This window comes from Pelobates fuscus, chromosome 6 (genome assembly GCF_036172605.1).
Source record: "Pelobates fuscus isolate aPelFus1 chromosome 6, aPelFus1.pri, whole genome shotgun sequence".
Lineage (NCBI taxonomy): Eukaryota > Metazoa > Chordata > Amphibia > Anura > Pelobatidae > Pelobates > Pelobates fuscus.
Window position 1 is genome coordinate 184537983 of NC_086322.1, and position 24838 is coordinate 184562820.

Genomic DNA, 24838 nt, shown 5'->3' on the forward strand with positions numbered 1-24838 from the left:
TGTGCACGTCTGATCTGTAAGTACAGGAAACGTTTGGTTGAAGTTATTGCTGCCAAAGGAGGTTCAACCAGTTATTAAATCCAAGGGTTCACATACTTTTTCCACCTGCACTGTGAATGTTTACATGGTGTGTTCAATAAAAACATGGCAACATTTCATTCTTTGTTTGTTATTAGTTTAAGCAGACTGTGATTGTCTACTGTTGTGACTTAGATGATGATCAGATCACATTTCATGACAAATTTGTGCAGAAATCCATATCATTCCAAAGGGTTCACATACTTTTTCTTGCAACTATAGTTTGTGCTTATAAATTATCCTATGCAGGGTATAATCATAATCCATTAGTACATACCTGTCGGTGGACATCAGTAGGAGAGAAGTCACCAAACCCCTCCCACAGTCCTCCACTCTCGTCCTCTTCATAGAAACGGATTTGGATATCATCTGCAACAACCAAATGAAAGAGTTATGGCTTTGGTTCACTCGAAGCACCATAACCATTATATCTCTTTGTAGTATAGGGAGGCCATCAAATTGTAGACAGCAATGATAGGCTGAGAGCACTGGGTTAACATGTTTAACCGAACTGCAGCAAAGTAACCCATCTTTATTCATTGAGAGAGTCTTATTTGGCACTGCCAGATCCCACCATGCAAATCCATTTAACCTTTGTGATGCAGTATGTGTGTGCACATATGGGACTAGGGTAGGAATGCCTAAGTTTGCATGTGCCACATAGCATTCCTCTACAGAAGCCAAGGTACCCACAGAACCATGGAGCAATGATACGGGCTTAAGAACAGACGTGCTGCAGAGGTAAGTGTATGTTTATATTTACTTTCACTATACTACTTAATTTGGAGAACCAAATAGTTATTACTGTTATGTGAAAATGGGAACTGTCACTTTAAAGGAACCACGCATAACACAACTCTAATTAGATTTTTGCCAGTCATGTTACCTAGTGAGGCATGACTTAACATACACATCAGCAATAAATGTAATCCATTTGTGCTTCAAAATGAGCCTTGAGAGTTCAGAAGCTCTCTAACAGCCACTTAAAGCAGAGCATGCATGGTATTTAAAAAAAATAAAATAAAAAATAACATCCTAGGATCCCAAAGTTAACCTGAGAATGCTCGGCATAAATCCAAGTGCCTGGATAAAATCAGGCATTTTTACATTTACAATTTGCAGACTGTAGATTCCATGTAAAAACCTACCTGGACGATATGCAGCAGCACTGTACAAAATTAATGCTGTTATTTTAATATTTCAATAAGTAAACAAACCTTTCTGAACTTTATCACACAGAAGATAGACCTCTTCCCCTCCAGTCACGCAGCCTGATGTCCTATCCATTCGGACAATTTTCAGATTTGATGCATTTGGGGCTTCTGTTATAGGAAAACGAAAGGGAAACTACTTCACTTTCACTTTCTAAACTAAATTATCATTTCTGAACTAGATCATCATTTGCTCACCAAAAGTTTTCCTTTATATAGGTTTTTATAATAATATTAAAACAGTTTACTTTGCATAAATGTCTTCAAGTGGCTAAAGTGTGATGACTTTCTAAAGAAATGAATGGTATTTTCATTCTGAGTTGTATCTTATCTGTTTTCTAATAAGTGTCTTCAGTAAGGCAGGAAATCAACGTGATATCCCATGTGCACTTGCTTCTTAGATTGGCCTTTGTGAATTATCTGCAGTATCGGAGACAACACTCTGTAATAGGTTGCTGGGTACAATGTCCAAGAGTCACAAAGTAAAATAATAAAAGTCACAAAACACCAGTCATAGTGTAAAGAGAAAAATATTCAGACAATGTGGAACCAGCAGCTTTTAAACCAGGCCCGGACTGGTCATCTTGCAAACCGGGCAAATGCCCGGTAGGCTGCGATGGTCATGGGCCGAGGCTGACATGGGAGATGGGGCTGGTGCTGGTGCCGCTTGGCCTCTGGCCCATAGAGGGAGCTCTGTGCGGTGGGGAGATCAAAGATCTCTCTCACCAGCCTGCACACTGATGCACAGCGCAGGTAGTGTGCACATGGTCTACACCTGTCAAGGGGTTTAGATCAGATGCTTCTTCCACTGTACCACCAGGGAGAATAATTCCTCCCCGCATACTCTCCTGCCAAGGATCAAGGTAAAGAAGAGGGATAGGGGAGTATGTAAGTTTTTGTATTTTTTGCCCCTTGGCCCCCTTCCTCACCCAGCAGTCCCTGCCCCTCCCTCTTTTATACCCTGCAGCCCATGCACCTCTCTCACCCAGAAGCCCCATGTCCCCACTTACACCCTGCCGCCCCTGTCCCCCTCTCACCCTGCAGCCCCTGTACCTTCTCACCCTGCAGCCCATGGCCCCCTCTCACCCTGCAGTCCATGCCCAGCTCTCACCCTGCAGCCCATGCCCCCCTCTAACCATGCAGCCCCCTCTAACTTGTATTTTCCGTTTCTGACAGTCATTAACTTGCTGAGAGACTGACTTCCAATAGTTATGACAAACAATTAAAATGGCAATATAGTTAAAGAAAATGACATCACCATCCAATGTTGTCAAATATTTTTTTTTATCATAGTGGCATCTTCTGTAAATGCATACCCAACATCTTCTGTCTTTGTCTACATCCTTTTTTACTTTCCAAACCTGAGCCCACAGTACTTTTGTATCAGTGTTTACATATTTGTAGAATTGGTTATACTGCATACAATATTACCCTGCAGCCCATGCCCACCTCTCACCCTGCAGCCCCTGCCCCCCTCTCTAACCCAGCAGCAATTCCTGCCCCCTCTCACACAGCAACCCCTTTCTCCCTCACACCCAGAACCATCATGACACTATCTCTCACCCTGCAACCCCATGTCCCTTTCTCACACCCTGCAGACCCATGTCCCCTTCTAACACCCTGCAACCCCATGTCCCTTTCTCACACCCTGCAGCCCCATTTCCCTTTCTCATACCCTGCAGCCCCATGTCCCCTTCTCACACCCTGCAGCCCCATGTCCCCTTCTCACACCCTGCAGCTCCATGTCCTCTCTCATACCCTGCAGCCCCTTTCTCCCTCACACCCAGAAGCCCCATGACACCATCTCTCTATAAGAAATTCCCATTCATGTAGACAATGCTCTTGCAGAGAGCTCTTCTAGCTACTCTGTGTGCTCCTTCCTGAGTTTATTAACCTAATTCTCCATGCACTGACTTTGCTAAGCCATGTTTCTCCTAGCTGCCTGCACTGATTCTTAGAATATATGCTGTTCCTGATCCTGACCTTTAGATCATTTATTGATCCGTGACCTAATAGCCACTACTTACTCATTGATCCAAAACATGCCAATTCAAGCCATACATTTGGAAAGCAACAGCCAGTACACAAACAGTAAGGGATTATCAACCCCATCAAGACTAGTTTTAAATCACCACTGCAGATGACTTTCGATATTATGTAATTATTTAACTACAGTTGTCTTTATCTATATATCTATCTCTATATCTTCCAATGTCCTATAGGAAGTATAGCTTTGTACCTGTTTAACACGGTTACAATGTCTTACCCATATTAATTAAATTCTGCTCAGCAACAAAAAGTTTTATTTTTCATTAAATTTCTACAAATTACCATTGGGGTTTACAAAAAATGATGTGAGAAATACACACATAATCCAATGCACTTACTGCTATCAAATATGGGAACAGATATGACCGGTTCCAGGCGTCTGGTGTAGCTGCCATTGCTATCTGGTAGGAAGGCTGTGAACATAAGCCGTACGACACTGAGGTCTATATCCTTAGACTGCTGATAGGCTGCCTGGCGAATCAGGTCTCGCTCTCTGTCTGTTAACCAAAACAAAGCTTAATGAGGCAAAATCACACAGATAAATTAGGCAAATAAAGATGTTTGTAGGCTCAGCTGAAAATATTTTGTTGTATATTAAAGGGGCCCTCTAAGGGCCATATCCACTGAGGTGCACTAAAGAAATTTGGTGCCAAGATGTTGCAGTTGTTATGGTGACAGGTGTGTCCTGGCACCTTCCCAGTGTAAGTGGTCAACTAACTTACCTGGGATGCTCCTCTCGACCTTCTGCCTTAGCTCAATGCAGAGAGCTTTCAAATCTTATGGAGGAGAGGATCAACACCTGCAGGCCCCCAGGTAAGTTGTCAAACTCTTCTTAAACAGTATGAATATCTACACTGGGATGGTGCCAGTGCACTCCTGCACCATAATCATGGTTATGGTTATTGAAGTCTTCCTTTAATATGTCGCATATTGTAATTGGAGTCTTAGTTTAATATACAGCAGGCTCGCTGCCTAGGTGTTCTCTTTGACTCCGACCTCTCCTTCAAGCCTCATGTTCAATCTATTGCCAAATCCTGTCATTTCCATCTCAAAAACATTGCGCGCATCTGCCCCTACTTAACGCCAGATGCGACTAAGGTGTTGGTCCATTCCACTGTCCTTTCTCGCCTTGACTACTGTAATCCGCTTCTCAGTGCTCCCAACTTGCGCTGTTACAGTCCATAATGAATGTGGCAGTGAGGCTCATCTTCCTGTCCGCCTGCACCTCCCATGCCTTACCCTTCTGTCAGTCCCTACATTGGCTTCCTATAAAATATAGAGCTCAATTTAAAATTCTGGTTCTTGCTTTCAAATCTCTACATAATGCTGCTCCCACCTATCTATCCTCCCTTATACACAAGTATGCCCCGTCTAGGCCCTTATGATCTGCTGAAGACGTCTATCTTCTGTCTGTCTTCTGTCTGTACTCCCACTTCTGATGCTCGCCTTCAAGATTTATCGAGGGCTGCACCGTTCCTGTGGAACTCGCTTCCCTCCTCCGTTAGATACTCACCCAGTCTCCACTCCTAAAAAAATCGTTAAAAACCCACTTCTTCATAAAAGCTAATCAATTAAACTGTTAATAGCTCCTGACTGATTCCTCTTCTGCAACTGTCACTAGTCTAATACTATCCTTACCTTTTTGTGTCATTTGACCCACTTCTTCATAAAAGCGTATCAATTAAACTGTTAATAGCTCCTGACTAATTCCTCTTCTGCAACTGTCACTAGTCTAATACTATCCTTACCTTTTTGTGTCATTTGACCCCACTCCCTCTAGCATGTAAGCTCACTGAGCAGGGCCCTCAACCCTTCTGTTCCTGTGTGTCCAACTTGTCTGGTTACAACTACATGTCTGTTCGTCCACCCATTGTAAAGCACTGCGGAATTTGATGGCGCTATATAAATATCATAATAATAATTGTTATTTCTTACTTTTTGTCAACTAAGCAAAGTACAGAAAAGCTGAAATTCTTTGCATCATGATGGAATCCAAAGGGTTAAACCTTAAGAATCCTGACAACTATTATTCTGAAAAAAAAAATCACTGCTGGCTATAGGCAATCCATGTGGGTTAAAGCCCTATGTATATTAAAAGAACACTATAGGGTCAGGAACACAAACATGTATTTCTGACCCCAAATCATACTTGTATCAAAGTCTGCAACTGCTGCCTCTGCCCCTGATCTGCCTGCTGACATCATCAGGAGTGGTGGTCTGAACCAATCACAATGCTTCCCCATAGGCAGAGAGGTAACTAGAAACCCCAGGGCCCCTGGTGCGAAAATTGCCCTGGGCCCCCTCCATACTTCTCACATATAGACACAAGTGCAGACAAACAGATACACATGTAGACACACACACATACAGAGACATATACACACAGATGCATACATACAAACACACACACATGCAGACACACACACATACATGCAGATACATAAATACAAACACACGCATACATACAGACACATACATACAAAAACACACACATACAGACACACACATAAATACAAACACCCACACGCACACATATACATACAGACAAAACACACACACATATAGACACACATACATGCAGACACATACATACAAACACACACATACAGATGCACAAACACACATACATACAGACACACACACATGCTAAGTGTTTTGGTCACCCTCCTGTTTCCTACCTTTCCTACCTTGCAGGAGGGTGACTTTTCCTGGGGTCCAGTGGCTAGCTCCAGCTGATGAGAGTCAGAGTTTCCACTCTGACTCCATCCTCTCCTTCCTCCTCCTGTGAGTCTCTCTCTGATAGCTGGGAGGAGTGATCATGGCTGTCACTTCCTGCCAGCATCTGACATCATCAGAGGGGGACCGGTCGCGCTATTAAATAGCCGCAGCGCTGAATGGGCCCCCTGGAAATACTGTGCCTGCTGGGGCCGGGGCCGCGTTACATAGCCGGCGGCACCCCAATCGCAGGGGTCCATAGTGCCACAGAGGCCCCCTGGAGTGACCCATGCGACCGCGGTAGTTCGGCCACTGCCCATAAGATTGGCTGAGACTCTCAAGGAGGCAGATCGGGGCAGAGACAGCACACGTCAAACACAGCCCTGGCCAATCAGCCCCTTCATTGAATAAACGCATCTATATGAGGAAAGTTCAGTGTCTGCATGAATGGATGAATCGCAGTGCTGCTCCCTGTGCAGCACTGTCCCAGGAAGCACCTCTAGCAGCCATCTGAGGAGTGACCTGTGGAGTTATCACTAGGCTGTAATGTAAACACTGCATTTTCTCTGAAAAGACAGGTTTTTTTTTTACTGCAAAAGCCTGAAGGGAATAATGCTACTCACCAGAACAAATACAATAAGCTGTAGTTGTTCTGGTGACTATGCTGTCCCTTTAAGTAAAGAGTTGTTTATCTGATTTGGAAACTAACCGCTTAAAGGCCTCTCTCCTGCACATGTATAGTTGAGCTCAGGGTGGACCAGCAATCCTGCATTGTATCCCTTTTTGAATGCGTCAATCATGCGTGCCTCCAAAATTTCATTTACTTTCTTCTTTGTGACATGAAGAATTCCCAAGTTAGCAAACCTGACAGAGTAAAATAAAGAAATCAGCGTCATTTCCCCATGTTTATTGTATATACATTCTGTTACTTGTTCTGAAATATTGACAGACAAACAGTCAGAGCCAGTAAAATATAGTCAATAAATCAAAATATACGTGGTAAGGGTTAAACTTTTACATATCTCTACTGTCGTTTCATTTTTTAAACTACCAGTTTTAAATAATCATTTGAATAAGCTCAAATTAGAGGAGACTGTGACAATTGTATTAAAAATGATCAAACTAACACTTTGATAATGAATAATAATTTGATAACCGTATCCTTTTATTAACAATGATAAAAAGGATCTTCTATCTGCCTGTGCATTTTCCATTATACCTACCATACTGTATTATGTGATATAATGTTTATCACACCTCTAACTTGTATTTTCCGTTTCTGACAGTCATTAACTTGCTGAGAGACTGACTTCCTATAGTTATGACAAACAATTAAAATGGCAATATTTTTAAAGAAAATTACATCGCCATCCAATGTTGTCAAATATTTTTTTTTTATCATAGTGTCATCTTCTGTAAATGCATACCCAACATCTTCTGTCTTTGTCTACATCCTTCTTTACTTTCCAAACCAGAGCCCACAGTACTTCTGTATCAGTATGTACATATTTGTAGAATTGGTTATACTGCATACAAAATTTCCTATACATTGACTTGCCCAGTTATGTTGCATAACTTTGAGGAGTTTGCTGGAGTGTTGTAAAAATAGGTTTAATAATAAAGTAGTGTCAGAAGTAGTGTCAGAATGAGTCATGATAGCATGAGTAACAATGGGTTGCAACATTCGAACCAAAGACAAACTAAGGAAAGACAGTATTAGGTTTTGAAGAGAAGTGTTACAGTATAATTTAACTTGTATTGTTCTCCCTGCTTGAGTTTGCTGTAGACGTCTAGACTCCTGACATCAAAGGCTCAGTCAATCAAGCTGACCAGTCTGAAATCAACGGTTGTGTATGTATACATGTGCAGAAGTTCAAATGTGTACACCATATACATGAAGTCTGGATTCAGGATTGAGCCCATCAAGCACATGTAAGTATTCCATGTGTATGTAAAAACAAGAGCTGTGGTGCAGATGGTAACATTTTAATACATAGAATAAAGATTAGGAAAATTGTAAAGCATACTAAAAAATAACATCATGAAAACCAAAACAACGCCACCATGTAGTGAGGTCTAAGTATCTCAGACTCAAATGGACACCCAGACGACTTTATTTCAATGAAGTGCCCTGTCAGCAGTGCCCTTGATATTTTGCTCCTGCAATATAAACTATTGCTATTCAGAGATACATCAAAGTTTTAATTTCAGGACTAAACACACATCTACTGGCTGCTACACTGAAATCCATTAGATGGTGCTTCTGTGCGAGGACATAGAGAAGCACTGCATGCAATGCTTCTCTAGGAGATGCAATCGATTGATAGAGCTTCACGAGCAATAGCAATTATTTATTTTACATTTTATCAATGTTATTTACTAAAGCAAAAAAATATTGGGAATTCAAAATGAATTTCAAGGACAAGCCGAGCTTGTTCACTATGCTTCCAGTTCAGCTACTTTGGCGTTACATTTTAAATTTAATTCCAATTAAGTTTGAATTACTGACAGTTCTCAGGGCTATTTACTTACGTGAGAATTGTTGTGAAATCAAAATAGAATTCAAAGTAGCTTAAATGGAAACAACCTCTAAACTATGCTTCCAGTTCAGCTATTATGTTCTAAAATGTCAAATTCACTTTACATTTCCAACAATTCTCACTTTAGACAATATCCCTGCTTGTGTTTCACCTTATCCGACTCTGGAGTTACTTTAATAAGAACATGTGGAGGTTTCACTCAATGCTTTATTCTGTACCCAATAAGTTGGCAGGTGGACTAGATTCCAATATGAGAGGATTGTTGTAAAATTGTGCCATTTTAGTTTGGTGGTTTACCACATTTTTATCTTTCTTACATGTATTAACCTTTTGTTACCATCTGCATACTGTTTTTACACATGCATGGAATACTGCACGCATGGAATATTACGTGGAGTCTTTTTAAAATATATAGGTATATATTTGTTGCACTTTTATCGTAATATAATATAAGCCAAATAAATAAATTTTTAACACTGGACTTTAACTACTTTATGGCAGATAATTGACCAGGAATGTTGAGATATAGTAAATATCTTGTTATGAAGGTGTTAAAAACTTATTTATGATACTGTTGCTATACTTACTGTATATAGATATCTAATTTAGGAATATTTACAGGGTGATTCACTAAACATCCGAATGGCACAGTACATGTGCAAAAAAAAAAACATGTGCTGCATGGGGCCCATTCGGAATGGAAAATCAGGACATTGTTATTTAATAACATGCGTGGGATAGGCATAAGGCTATCCTAACTATAAGATAAGGCCAGGGACTAATGAAAGTATTTAGAAAACTGGGCAGACTAGATGGGCCGAATGGTTCTTATCTGCCGTCACATTCTATGTTTCTATGTTTCTAATACTGTCTGGAGTTTGCAACCAGGCTCCAAACAAGCCTGAATTTGGTCCAAGTTTAAGTCGGACTGACTGCTGCTAGAAGTCTGAAATTCGGGCCTAGATTGACTGCTCATTGTGTAGTTGATATGCTCTCGCCCTCCACTTGAAAGGTGGAGGCATAAAGGAGGTTAAAAACCTGTTGGTCCCCCCTCAGGTGTTTTATTTGACAATTTTTTAATGTGGTTGCTGGCTCGCAAGCCTGATCAGCCGCCACATGATTAATCTTAATGCCGCTGAGGGTACTTTAACTGCGTGCAAAAAGCGATTAAATGATAATTTGCTAATGTGCATAAGGCTCTGTATAGGGTTTGGATACCAACAGTATTTTAAGCCAGACACCGAATGAATCTGGCTGACTCTTGCAGATTCAATCAGGTTGGCCAAATTCCGACAGGAATTAGTTTTAGTAAATATGAGAATTGCCATTTTTCAATTTTTACCAACTTTTTACATTCAGGCAAAATCCAATATTTAGTGGATAACCCTATTAATCACCAAAAACATCTCCAAGAGCTATATGGATTAGTGGTGTGTGTTGAGGAGAAGCACCAGGGTAAAGGGCCATAAACAACTCTGTACCCAAATGCATGCAGATATTCTGTATGTATGGATCTAAGATTCTGACACAAAATCCTTCTAAATGTATGTTTGAGATCTCCCCTGATCTGTAGACGTGCAGTTTACATGTTTATACCATTAAGGTAACTGTAAAGGGCACATAAAAAACGCAAATAAGAATGTCTTACTAGCTAATCATTTAGTGGTTTGGAATAAGTGAAAACCTAGATACTGAGAGCTATTAGTTACTTCCTGAGTTTATATTCTGCTTTTTAATGTTTCCACTCCTGGGTTGCACACGCTAGATATGAATGTGTCACAAAGTCTACAGTGATTACTTACCCTACAACCATATCTTTAGGGCCCACACTTATAGAACAGATTCCATCCTCGCAGTGTTTTCCTACCAGACTGTGGGCGTGTAAACGGACATCTTTGCCACTGGTGACCAGCTGCACAATAATTTTAGCATGACCTATATAATTATTAATCTGTGAAAGAAAAAAACTTTTTAAGTGAATAGTATATTATTGCCACACATTAACATTTAATCTTCAATATATTTAAGTATAACATGGCACTAGAATGTTTGTGTTTGCTGACTTCATGTTTGTTGGGCATCATGGGAAATTCAACCCAAATACATGTATCAACATTGCCACTGTTAGACACAGCCCATAGCAGATTACATACGATAAACATCAGTGTTAATTGTGGTGGCAAATTTCAATTTTGTTTTAGTCATGATCTTTTGACTAAAAAGCCATTTTAGTTTTAGTTGTATTTTAGCCGACAAAATCTCAAAAAGTTTAGTTGACTAAAATCTGACAAGTTGACAAAAAATTAACACTGATAAAACATGTGAATAATATAATAACTGGAATTGCAACAAACATTACACATTAGTTGGGATGGTGGTGTTTAAAGGCAATATATATCCAGTTGCACATTAAAACATATCTGAAGTGTTAAAATATTTACTACTCCTTCCTTGTTAGTAAAATACTGTACAAGTACGTAAACTATATTATGTATCTTAAAAAGTAATATTACAAAACAGAATCCACCAAACAAGACTAGAACACTGTCAGCCAGAATCATGTATTATCTGACACAGCCAAACAAGGCATGTCATTGTGCAACCTCAATGCAGAGTATGCAGACAAAGGTGTTTTATTTTTCGCCATATATTAGAACAGGGAGGATGTGGTATTAAAGTAACTTTAACTGTGGTGTGATTGCTGATCCCAAATGAGATGGTTAAACCATCACAAATACAGATGAGTTCCTGGGATTTTCACACATAACAATTTCTAGAATTTACAGAGACGATTGTAATACACAATATTAATGCAGCTCTGTGAACTTCGAGGGTCTTTGCACATTTTGCAAGGATCCCTGAGGTTAACATGCCCACTTATGTTGTGACGGCCATGGGGAAGTTGATGGCATAAGCTCTCCCTTGAATACACGGCAAAGTCTGTTTCATTAAACAATTTTTAGCTCCTGGAGAAACATCTGCCAGGTGCTGCATCAACACCATTCTCTTAGGAACGAGTACAAGACTGAATGTATCTAGAAATCTATACCGTTGCAAGCAATTGTAACACAGGTAATCACAGCTCTTTTCTGGTCCTGAAAAATGGGGAAGGAATGCAGAAATATAATAAGTAAAACATTTACAAAACTATTTTCATCACTGTAAATGTAACAAATGTAATAATCACAACATGTCTGCCTACTTATGTTTTGTATGAAGCAAGACAACATGAACCATTTCACAAGGTTACATCAGGCAAGCTGCCACATTTGGAAGCCGAGTCAAGAAATGCTTGTTGATATACACATGGTGCTGGAAATCAGCCAAGTCTACTATTTCTTTCTAAAGGAAAGTATACTAACCGGTTTGTAGACTGCTTTCCTGCGGAATTCCCCAAATTAAAATGCAAATAATCCCAAGAAACCATTTGCCTGGAAAGTCTTTCATGTAATCTATCATAAAAAAATTCTAAGTATGATATTAAAATGATCAGTTCATATAACATTTTTACCAGTTATTTTATACCAGCTATTTTGGTCTAAAGCCACACACCACAACACCTGGCTTACGCCAGAAGTGCCTAGTAAACAAAATCCAATTTAAGTTAATTGAATAAAGATCTATTTTAAGCCAAATAATGCACTGCTTCAGCTGGAAGTATGGGAAATTACCAAATATAGTAGTCATTTTTTTTTACTGTAAAAATGCTCATATAAAGTTCTCCTTGTATTTGAGCTTCACTTCTTTTCTCCCTCAAACACATATTTAGCGTGCACTGCTAAACCATGGCTACATTCTATATAGCTAGCAACTGATTTTGTATTTTACAATGAAATTTAGAACCCCCGATAGCCGAATGATTAGTGAATGTTGAAAGCAAAAACAAGTATTTTTTGGTTAATGACCAACAAGAAAACAAAAAACAAATTTAAAAAAATCAAACAACAGGACACTGTTAGGCTTAGTTATGAGTAACAAAACTCTATTTTGCACATGCAATAATATGATATGTAGATTGGGGGCTCACAGGCAGATGCAATTGCCTTTTCTCTTGCAAATGAATCTGAGGTCGTTCAGCACTCAAATCATTGGGGGTTCGACAAGTTGTTTCCTTCTTTTCCTTTATGCGTATGGTGGAGGGTAATAGATAAATGGTGGGCTACGGAGTTAAGCTCAGTCCCGTGATCACCTCTACAAATGGTTCAAAGGATCCCCAGAACTTTTGGCCTCAACACTGTAAGCCCAAATCAAAATTAAGAATAAAACGATCAATAACGTTCTAATAGTATAACTAATATACAGTATGATTTTTAGGACATTCAAAAACATAAAAGTCAGAACTAAAGTTACAGGAGGAGAGTTTCCACAACTATACTTCTGAAATAATGTTATATTAGGATGCAGTAAAGGAATGAAAAACACTAGAAGTATTTTTAGTTACTTTAATGTCTATATGAGAATGTTAACCGCAATACTGTGTTTTGTTACATGGAGTCTAAAGCAGGCAGCTTTTACTTTAATTTTCTGAAAACATTTACAGAAAAGGCCAAATGCCTGTTCCTAAGCAATTTTCAAATCAAGGTCATTATTTTGGAGCTGGTTCCATTCCCATTTCTGTTAAAACTGCCTCTGATCTTCTTGAGAGACTATCGCCTAACCATTGTGATATTATTAATTGTGACCATTATTCTTGTACCAACACATACAGTAATCACTAATAAACCAATAAGGGGCTCTTGTCCCGGCATGCCGAAACCTATTCAAATAAATGGCTGAAGTTGTGATGTGTGACATCATATATCCTGACATCCTCCATCACAATGACCTGCACGTTGTGAGGGAGTATTCAATTAGAACTGTGCATTCCTAAGAGACACGTACTCAGATTCCCATTACTACACTGCAGCGATGTCAATTGGTGTATGTAATGGACGTCATGAGCATTGCCTCACCCCTAGACAAACCACTATTAAGAGAACATGCACTAGACTAGAGGGATGTGTATTACCCAACCTGTTCAAAAACCGAGCCAAACTGGAAAAAAAATATAAAAAACCCCACAGGATGTGTTACGGTGGAGGTGCTAAAAATATATATAAAACCAATAAATAATTCATAAAATACCAGTCTCGCTGCAATGGTTAATTATAAAGAAAAACAGATATTTCTAAACAGTAAAAACAATATATCAAACTCGACTGGCCACTGCAACTTACAAATTCAATATAATGTAACAACTAGAACAATGTTAGAGAAAATAATATAAATGTATCAATGAGCAGACAGCAACCAGTCAAGCCCAACCATGCAAACTCTATACTGAACGCCAAGTACCAAATGTGATTTGCTCCAAGTAAGTTTACTACCCAGAGAGGAACCCACAAACCAGTATTCCAGCACTGGTGTCTGTGTGCTCAGTCCTGTAAAAACCAAAGTGTTCTTGCAGAGGAAATGGAAAGGGCCCTATCCATCTTAATGTAGTAGCAGTATACCAAATCTTCTTCCAATATTTTCTGTTCAAAATTTATTTTTAATCTATTATCCGACTCCTAGCAATTCAACCATTATCCAAATACTTTGAAGTCTATAACTTCTAATTTTAACGTTTTCGCTACATCTTTAAAAAACATAGATGGGTTCTCCTTAAAGGTAATGTTAGTGCTCACAGCTGCCTAGTGTCTCATAGCTCATTTTGTGGTCATTTGTAAACACCACCAGGAGTACTGCACATTCTCATCATAGTCTGACACTCTTTTCAGCCGCAGACACTGCAGTCCGCTGAGATATATCCTACCAAGTAGGTTAGTCCAGACCTGGAGAGGACTGAGATTTTAGGCCATCAGCTCATGCACAAAGCAAAATAATACTGAGCCAACAAAGGCCATGCACATTTCTTGCCTGCTGATAACTTCTGTAATACACAGCCAAAAGACATCCCAACACACCTCCTATAGCTTTTATTCAGTAGAAAAATGGTATGTGTGCATGTAACTCACACTCACCTTGCGTTACTTGCCTGGGGGCAATTGTCTCTGGGCCGATCTTGCTAGCACCCCCATTGCAACATAGTGAAACGTGGTAACACACAAGTCATCATCAGAGATGTTGAAGCAACACAACCTATCTGCCCCTCAGATTCAGTAAGCACAGTTCTTCTAATTTATTGCCCCCTTTTTTTTTCATTCAAGCGGTTTTATTTTTATTTTTTCAATAACAGGAATGTTACAATACGTTATTCAGAACATGGTGTATGTAGTCTCATAAGGCGCAATTCAGACATGTCCACAGACAGTAAGGAATGGTCAATGATAGGTGCTTACAGTTAAGTACAGTGGGACAAGATAATCATAATACATAACTAACATTCTACATGGTATTCTCACAGATGAGGCATATGCCTGTGTCTAAGATGGTGGTTATAATAAGAAAACGAATTATATGTGTGCAGCGACGATTTTCCGGTTTCTGCAATAATATTAAGGGCAGGTAGCAATTACCATCATTCTTGAGCTAAGCCTAAATACGCCTAAGTATTAGTTATAAAGGCCCTATGTGTCCGGTTTAATAAAGTAATGTTAATGCTTATACAATCTGATGGTACCAGTTAATGCTTTAGTAGGCTAAGTAGGTAAGTGATGGCATATTTTGATTAACCTTCATAATAAAACATATTTGCTGGAATCTTATGTCTGCATTTTCGATGTGAAAAAATAAAAAGTAAACCAAGTAAACTAAACTTAAATAAAAAATAAAAAATATATCACTGGCAGCCTCTGGGAGCGTATGCCAGTGGTGCATGAGTATCTAGGTGAGAGGTTGCTATGCAAGGAAAAAAAAAAAAAGGTAAGCCTCCCAGGGAGGCAGCTGCATATATCACAGGAAGTACTGATAATAATAACACACTATGGGCAGAGTTAGCAGTCTGGTTCCGGTTGCTGCATATGTTACTGAGGAAACATTTCATAAACCATCTACTTAAGAAGTAACCTAAATATCTGCATCTAAACAGCATAGTAAAGCATCATGTATTTCATATTGACCATTTATGCCATAATTGTTTAAGCTGTGAGAAGACTGTGTTCCCTCACATTTTTACATTGCAATTTACTGCAATACTGAGTTAAGTTATCCGATCAATGATGGCATAAATCAGGGTGGCATTCTAAATAAACATATTATTATAACTCCTGTTCCTGCATATATTTCTAAAAAACTAATAACATTAGTCAGCCCCAGAAAGCATAGCCTAAGGATATAATGAAATGTATTAAAGTAAAAAATAAGTAAGTAAGTAGGAAAGAAATATCCAGACTCTCTGTGGAGTCAGTAAGGGGGTATAGGGATTACGTGTAGGCCCTCGCGTGAGTTTTGGAGTGAATTCATCTCCGGCTCCCTTGGGTCTGGTCGGTGCACGTATCTCCAGGCGTTCTGTCACGCCAAAATAAAAACGGGAAAGGGAATATAAGTCAAAGGCTATAATCATGGCTATCCTTCCCTCCGTGCATGCGTCCTGTCCCATGTACAGCGGGGGGGGGGGGGGCTGGAGGGGGGGGCAGTGAGTGAGGTGGTACCTCCGCGGGCGGCCCCGGGGCCATCAGCCATCTGCCAGTAGTTCTCCAGGCCATGCCAGGCCTTCTGCCGAGAGTTCCACAGCCCAGCGGGCTCTCGGATATTCACCGGCGCACCAGACCCCCCCTCCAAAGTCCACGCACCGGTCGTCTCCTGCACCCCCACTGTGCTCCAGAATCTCCAGCCGGGTAAGATGAGGGCCGTCGATTGTCTCTCCCATCTACGGCCGCTCAGGGTCAGTATCGGCCACCCTCACAGCCACCGGTCCGCCGGAGGCCTCCGCTTCCCGGTACCCCAGGGCTCCCAGCTCTGGGGACAAGTTGCTCCAAGCCCCCCACAAAGCCTAGAGGCGACGGCTCCACGATCTCGGCGTGGCACAGTTCCGGAGCACCGGCTTCTTGCCAGTCGACCTCACGGGTGCCGCGGCGGCAGCATGTCAGGCCCCGCTGCCCACGCGCAGCACCCCCAGAGCCCCCTCAGGTGTCAGTGCAGCACGTAGGCTTCGCAGAGTGTTTGTTTCATGCTTAGTGAGGCAGTTAGGCTCATGGTATATGCAGGGCCATCAATGTAAAAAAAAAAAAAATTTAACTTGTTAAACTTGATAACAGCAAACAGTAGGCCGGGATAACCCCCACCGGCCTGGGGGGGGGGAGCGGGGCCGTGGCGCCTGCCGTCTCAAATTAGCTACTGCTTGTCATCCTCATTATAATTCAGAAGTCTGGGTGTCTCTGATGGATCATACAGGCTCTTTCCACATTCCCCAGCCAGAGCAGGGTCTGTCATTGTTAGTGCAGGATGTAGGCCCGAGGCTCCAATAAAGCCTTTTCCCAGGTGAGATCAGTATCAGACGGGCATACTCCTCTGCTTGTTTCTGTCATGTCAGCCGGTAACTTATTAGTAATTTGCTAGATTTTGAGCGTTTTTTCAGGTTTTAGGACAGGAGCTCTCAGAAATGGCTCCTGACCACCTCCCAGGCCTGAACCGGTGGTGCACCAAGAGTTTTTCGCACAAAACGATGATCAGTTGGAGAGGTGGCACCTTATTAGAATTAAGCTTTGAACGTTACTGGGACCTGTAGAATGAGCCATGCTGCTAATGTTTGTCTACCGAGATTGCATGATTGCTTGATAACCGTTATACAAAACATTCATGTTGATTATTGAGATCAATAGATAACAGAAACATCCACTCATCAGAAGACATATCCACGTATGTCTGGCCATGCAATGAATATTGCAGGGAAAGATATTCCATAAGACGACATTTGGAAGCAGAGATGGACTATTCAGAAGTGTTAGAAATTCCTGTTTCACAGCAACACTGGTTATACTTCCTCTTATCACACTTCCAAAAAAAAAAACTGTAGCAAACTCAAGTGCCAATAATATGTGACAGATGTAACACTCACAATTAACGTACATTACAACTGCTGAGACATACCTACAAGGGTTGCAAAGGGAACATAACTACAGGATGCAGCTGCCAGCAACCTACTGAATGCTGAATCCTTCCATGCCAAAAGCAAAAATACACAGAAGATTCTTGTTCTGATTGGCTGAATTATGGGTTAACATAAACTGGGGCTTCTTATGGCATCTGGAGAATGCAGATTTAGAAACATGAGCAGTTCTGTTACACTGGTCTGATTGATAATATAAATGTTTACTTCTTATACTACAACCAGCTCTTGAGTCTTAGGCAAAATAATGGATTTCCTTAATGCCTGGAGTTGCTTTGATTTTTTTTGTTCTTATTCTATTCTTTATTTTCCAATTTTATTGTTTAAAGCCTTTCTATAAGTAAAGAATATCAAATAAATAAAAATGCAGAATAAGCCGTTTATCATTAACGTCATTGTCAGACGTGAAGTAGTAAAAGACTAATAAGGCTGGGCTAACACTCCCCCAGCACTGTCAGCTAATCACCTCTGTTCAGGTTGGACACAAATGAAGAGTTCATTCTCTATTATCAACACAGCATACGATGGAGGACAACCCCAAAATGGTATGTCATAAAACTGGGTGAGGGTTCCCAAGGGATCTAAGCAACATTACCACTACATCAGGCTGTGGTGATTATGTAATTTAGTGTGTCCTATTAATGATATTGCGGAAACCCAATACGTGACAGGGGGAATGTAGCAATACATTGGAACAGCAATGCCTTGTATATTAAAAATGCTTGGTGGAACTGAGGACATTTTTCAGAAGCCGAATTCCCAGAAATGTCTTCCGGATGCTAACATATCTACAAGCTATTTATTTGACCATTTATATTTATCTATTTTGTGTCATCTGTCTAAAATATTAATAGAAGAGATAATAAGTAATCGGTTTCAATCCCCTCAATACTAATTAAGTATATCTAAACAGCAATATATACATGTTATTGGAGTTTTCTAACAAATATAAGTTATTATTTAAAATTAAAAAAAAAAAAAAAAAAAAAAAATTGGTAGTGAAAATGTTTTCCATATAAAGTAGAAGCGGATGGAAAGTACAAGGCAAAATTAAATTGTACACCATTTTTTAGTCTGCACATGAAAATATAAATGTCAAAATGTTTTTTTTTTTCTTATAAGGTAACCACACACCATATGTTTTTTCTTTAAGTAGACCATTCAGGAAATAAGATTTGATGTGGGATACGCCCTGACAGAGTGCTTAAAGATTTTGTGAAAACTGAAGAAGGCAAATTCTTGAACAATCTTCTTTTACATCTACAATAACATTTAAATATTGGATATGTCCACTATGCAGAGCTGCCTAATTTGAATTATTGCCTTGAGTTGTCCTAATATCCTGGTTCACTTACTTTGATTTATGTTCTGCCTCTGTGTCTGCTCAAATTACCTAAGAATTTGTTTTAAAAGACACACTTGTTTATGGTGTTACATATGTCATCTCTGATGAAGTCACCACATTAAAGGAACACCCCAAACACCATCACCACTACAGCACAGTGCCAGAAGTGCCTCAGCACCCTCTTCCAAGTAAGTAGCCAAACGGTTTGCCAATATCTTAACGTCTTACCTGGGGTCTGCCAAGCAGTGGTCACTTCTAACATTGAGAGAAAGCTCCTACTAAGAGCTCCCGTTAGCTCTCCTAAGCTAAGCCCTGCCCTGGAAGAGCATATGCAAAAATCTGCTCTACATGTGACACTGCTGCTTTCATGTTATTAAAGAATGTTTTGTGATGAGGTAGTCAGAAAAGGAGAGAATGCTGAAAAGACACAGGAGAAAAATGTTATAGAAATTAATTCAGTCGAAAGAATCTGAAGTGTAGAAGTCATAAGTTGGCCTCTTTATTTCGAGACCTTGGCTAGTTCATATAATGGTGCAGACACATGACACATTATATAATGTGATTAGAAAGCACATGGAACCATGCTGTTCTTCACAATTATACAAAAAGGTATATATAACCCCATACAATCGACAAGGTAAATGCAGACAGAGGTGAAGAAAACCCTGCACAAATGAGCTTACAATCTAGGAGAAAATGGACTAAATGAGATATTAAAGTTGGCATTGTGGCCTCAATGGGCAGGTACATGTAAAGTGAAGGGGCAGTGACGGTCCGCCCTCATGATGCGATGTAACTGGATAACAAACTTCAATGGGAGTATCAAGTCTCCCAGTTACCACCCATTTTGGGTTATGTCATCTCCAATACAAGGAAGGGATCCATGGTTACGTGTGAAGTTTAAAGGAGCACGATAGGGTCAGTAACCTACGGTATAGTGTTAAAACCACCACCTAGACCCCCTGCCCCCCTAAATATAGTAAAATCTTACTTGTGTTTAAGTCTGATGCTCCTGGCTCTGCCTCTGTTTGCCTGTGAACCGCCTCTGTCTGCTGACATCATCAGAAGTGGTGGTCTGAGCCAATAATAATACGTCCACATTGGATTGGCTGAGCTTGTCAAGGAGGCAGGTCAGGGGCAGAGCCAGCACAAGTCAAACACTGCCCTGGTCAATCAGCATCTCCTCGTAGAGATGAATTGAATACAGCACCTCTATGAGAAAAGGTCAGTGTCTGAGGGTGGAGACACTGAATGGCAGTGCTGCTTACTCGGCAGCACTGCCCAAGGAAGCACCTCTAGCAGCCATCTAAGGAGTGGCCAGCGGAGTTGTCACTAGGATGTAATGTAAACACTGCATTTTCTCTGAAAAGACAGTGTTTACATAAAAAGCCTGAAGGGAATGATTTTACTCACCACAACAAATACATTAAGCTGTAGTTGTTCTGGTGACTATAGTGTTCCTTTAACAACATTTGCCATTCTCTTTGACAAAAAGCCAAGGCAAAATTAACTTTGCACTGTATACTTTGCATGTGATCCCTCTAGATGGGGTGGGGAACCTTTGGCCCTCCAGATGTTTTGGACTATGTTTCCCATAATGTTCTAACAGCCATAATGTTTGCAAAACATCTGGAGGGCTGAAGGTTCCCCACTCTAATTTAGAGCCAGCAAAGGTCTAAGTAAGGAACCATATACCGCTAGTCAAACTACACAAATCACCATTTTTACATAAATCAAATCTTTGGATGTCAGTACAAACAAACACACTATTATGAAGAGGATGTCAATTTACAGTATAACAAAACTAATACATATCAACTGTTTGTTTGTGTATTTTAGATAATCTCTTAAAAAATAAACATACAATTACAGACAATATACATATACTTCTATGAAAGTGAACACAGAAAAATATATCGTATGCATCAAAATATATGAACTATTTCCAAAAGGTTATGTAAACTTCATTTAATGCTTATTTATAGTACATTGCATCTCTTCTCTTCTAATATCTATTTTACTGAAATGTATTATTTCAACCTAATAATATGTTATTTAAGGTCACTGCAATAAAATGTCAATGAGTTAAAAAGTAAACCATCAATAGAATACTGCTTAAAGAGTTCCTCATTCATAATCTTAAAATATGCTATTATTCATGAATGAGTAACAAAACAAAATATTTCAAACTACATAAGTGTTGATGGATCATCCTTAACTATTCACAGAACCAATACATTGAAGTCTACTTTATTGAGTCTATTCTTAATTCAAGTGCACCTAGGGATCCAATTAATGCGTGCCCAGATATATAACGCCAGATGGCATTGATTTTCAGTAATCACACATTTGAAATGTATTTGATGAAGGCATCTCATTTAGATTTAAATTTAAGAAGAGTTAATTAAAGGGACAAAGAAGAACCCTTGTTTTAAACCTAAAGAGAATAGGATTTTCATTTATAAATCCAAAACATTTTTTTTTAATTTAAGACTAATTGCCCTTTCTTGGGCTATGTTTCACATTATTATTTCCACAAAATTGAAGATTATTGCTGTTACCTGAATGTTCATTTTGTATAGGTCTACATACACTTATCTGCATACACTTTTATATGTCTACATACACTTATCTACATATATGTCTACATACACTTAATTCTCTAATAGAGTTAACATGTTCCATGGCACATAACCACAGTGGTCAGAAGGTCTCTCTTTAGTTTCAAAGGTTTCCGAATCATCATAATTACCCAAACAGAGTTTTTGATCATATATCTACAAGTGGCACTGCGGCCGCATAGATAGATGCCTCAAACATTGCTTGACAAAAAATTCTGTATAAGTTCCATCCCATTTTAATGACTGGCCACTACAGTGGCTTCTATGCTCCTGCCTTTTCGCACGGTGATGTTGGCATGAGTAGATAAGACTTTCCTTAGATGGGAATCTTGCGTAAGAGCAGTCCAGAACCTATTTAGAACTTCGTACATATGATTCCATCCATCATATGTTGCTATCATTCTTACCACAGAAGTTTCTGTTTTGATACTAATATTTTCGTCTATACGATCCTTTGAGGCATCTGTATGGATATCCTTTCACTTTGAAAGATTTGCTTAGATCATCTTCTTTATTTTTAAATTCCTGGGTTGCTGAATAATTTATTTGAAGTCTTGCCGAAGTGGCAAGCAGAAATTAATTCCTGGCGAGTATGCTATGGCTTGCAGTGGCGAGTAACTTTTAAGGCCTGGCTAGTACCAAAGGACTATATATATCTCCACACATTTGGGGGAATAAGAGTTCGACAGACATGCTAGCCAGATCTGATTACAATTTACCTCACATGTAAAGTATCCTTAGCTATTAACAGAAAACACTGTTAATGCAGATATGACAGTGATTATACATCATACTAAGATGCTTCCTGTTACTAAACTAAAGTTAAATATTACACGCAGTTACATATAGGGTTGGAAATTTCCACATGCCCACTCATTTGGAACTTTTAGATAAAGCACAGTAGCTGACAGTACATCTAATATATTCTGCACAAAAATCCTATTCCACCAAAAAAATAACTTTATACAAAGACTACATAAGGTTATTTTATTACTCTTTACAGTCTTAATATAACGTTTTTTTATAACTTTTTACAAAGACTGTACTGTGGAATAAAATAACAACTAGAGATTTTCGTGGTGACCACTAGGTAGCAGAGTTCTGCTGTCCATTGCCCACACTGAGACAAAACATTCTAAGTGTTTCCGGATGTTGAGGATTTTCTGGAAAACAGCACACTTGTACTGTAGCAGAAACAAAATGTTTCATAATGATTCCATTAGACTTATTAATGGGGAAAACAGAATATAATATGTGCATACAGATTACAGTGCCCAACATTTGGACTTGTTGGGAATTCAAAGAAAATTCTAAATTAATTTCAAATTTAGGCCAAAAGAGTCCAATCTAGCTACTATGGCCTTAAATTAACACTAAAGCGTGTCCTTGTCCCTAGTAAAATGCAGGTCCCCCTACCGCTGTTTGCATTAACATTAGGAAAATAAAGGATTTACTTAACTTTTTCTAGCTCTGAGACTTTCCTGTTTTGCCTTCTGCGACATTATGGAGGAGTAATGACCTCCTCCATTGTTGGTTCAATGCTCCTCAGAGTAGAATTGGGCACCTGAAGTGCAGGCCTGGTGAGTGCCGCATGCATCCAATCTTTACCCACATTTTACATAGTCATTACTGTGGAAGCGCCTCAAGTGGCGGTCAGGAACCAAAGGTGTGTTTACCCTTTCAATGTAAATATTGCCATATGTAAACAACTACAGTGTTAGACATTGCAGGATTTAAAGTAAGGATGGGTTCATCAATCCCACTTTATTGAGATAAAGTGGCCTGGGTGACCTCAAAATATGAAATTCACCTTGAACTCACTTTGAATTCCTCACAAATCTCCCTTTAGGGATCAACACTGTGTGATATTACAATTACAGTATGTGTTATAATCTCTTATTTTATAGTTACTTGTCTTCATATGGCTCACTAGGGTGTTATTTAAGAAATCTGGTATTTTGATCCTCTGATGTTCCATTTGGTGCGGTCCAGGTTATGCTTGGTTTCTAGCGTATAACTCACCCAATCACTAGTCACAATCACTAGTAGGGTAGTAAGTGATGCAACATCAGGGTATGAAAGATTTTACAGTCCCTAAGCCAAAGGAGAAATAACATGGGAATTGCACATTCTGGCTCAAGTAGCTGAGCAGAAAAAAAAAAACTGGGTTGGATTTATTTTTCCATTTGTATATTGCGGCCCAACATTTCTAATTAGCTTGTACATTTTCCCCCATTCCTAGTAAAGTGAAGTAAAATAATAATAAAACAAATGAAAAGTTTGTTTGCATTGTCCGGTTCATGGAGGTATATGCAACTCATGTCTACATATTTCATGCTAGAGTTTATAAAATACCACTCTTTACACAACATAGTATTTCCTTTTTTTCAGTCCCATATACTAACTATAGACATCAACACATTTTACATTGGATGTCCATCTATGCAAACTACCTACAAAAACTACCAAGTATCTTAACACGTTCATATTATCAGCAATCTATTTTTTCTATTTCAGAACGGAGAAATCCACATCTCTGCCACTCTTCTATAGAGAGACACCACTAAAACAGCAAAAATGAAGACATATTTATGTAAACATGTGAGTATTCACAATGATATTAATAACAGGAAGCCAACCTTAATCTGTGGATATGATTTCTTGTTCTTTTCACTGGAAGCTCCAGGAAGGCCTCCATGTGATGGCCCTTCACAAACATATCGAAACCGGAACCCCCTCTAGGTAGATAAATCAGGATGGAGTTAGTAATAGACAGGCTGAGCAGGGGGAGACAGGTAGCACTAGGCATAACATAGAACAGGCAAGTGAACCCACCAAAAAATGAAAAACTGAAGCTTGCCTCTAAAGCTGTGAGAATGAAGTCGCAGGCATACATACGTTTCCTAAATCATACCTTTTAACTATTAGCTTTCTGTAATAACTATAGCTACCTTGAGCTAGTTGTGATATGAGGGAACCATCCCGCGAACTCACCATCTAACATCCAATGAACAAATGCTGACTTCCATTAGTAAAGAACATGGAAAAATATATTGTACCTTTATTGAATAATGATAAAAATTGCGATAGAAGACTTGGACACTACTGCATGGACAGTACAGACAGAATACGCAAATGCTGTTCTGCTGTGTCCAATTCTGATGTTGCAATTGTTCAGTAAAGGTACTTTATATATTTTTGCATATTCTTTATCGGTGGAAATCAGCGTTTTTACACTTTTGTTCTGTGTT

The 24838-nt window shown here is 39.4% G+C and overlaps 1 protein-coding gene across 1 annotated transcript in view; it reads right to left on the reverse strand.

Moving 5' to 3' along the window:
• Positions 1 to 24838, reverse strand: part of NFKB1 (nuclear factor kappa B subunit 1) — a 114001-nt gene that overhangs the window by 54540 nt on the left and 34623 nt on the right. Inside the window, exons 5-10 of the mRNA XM_063458562.1 lie at positions 24227 to 24325; positions 10396 to 10544; positions 6763 to 6917; positions 3677 to 3835; positions 1296 to 1400; positions 356 to 447 (exon numbers count right to left, since the gene is read on the reverse strand). Coding sequence (XP_063314632.1) covers positions 356 to 447; positions 1296 to 1400; positions 3677 to 3835; positions 6763 to 6917; positions 10396 to 10544; positions 24227 to 24325 — 759 coding nt within the window. The remainder of the gene's footprint in view (positions 1 to 355; positions 448 to 1295; positions 1401 to 3676; positions 3836 to 6762; positions 6918 to 10395; positions 10545 to 24226; positions 24326 to 24838) is intronic.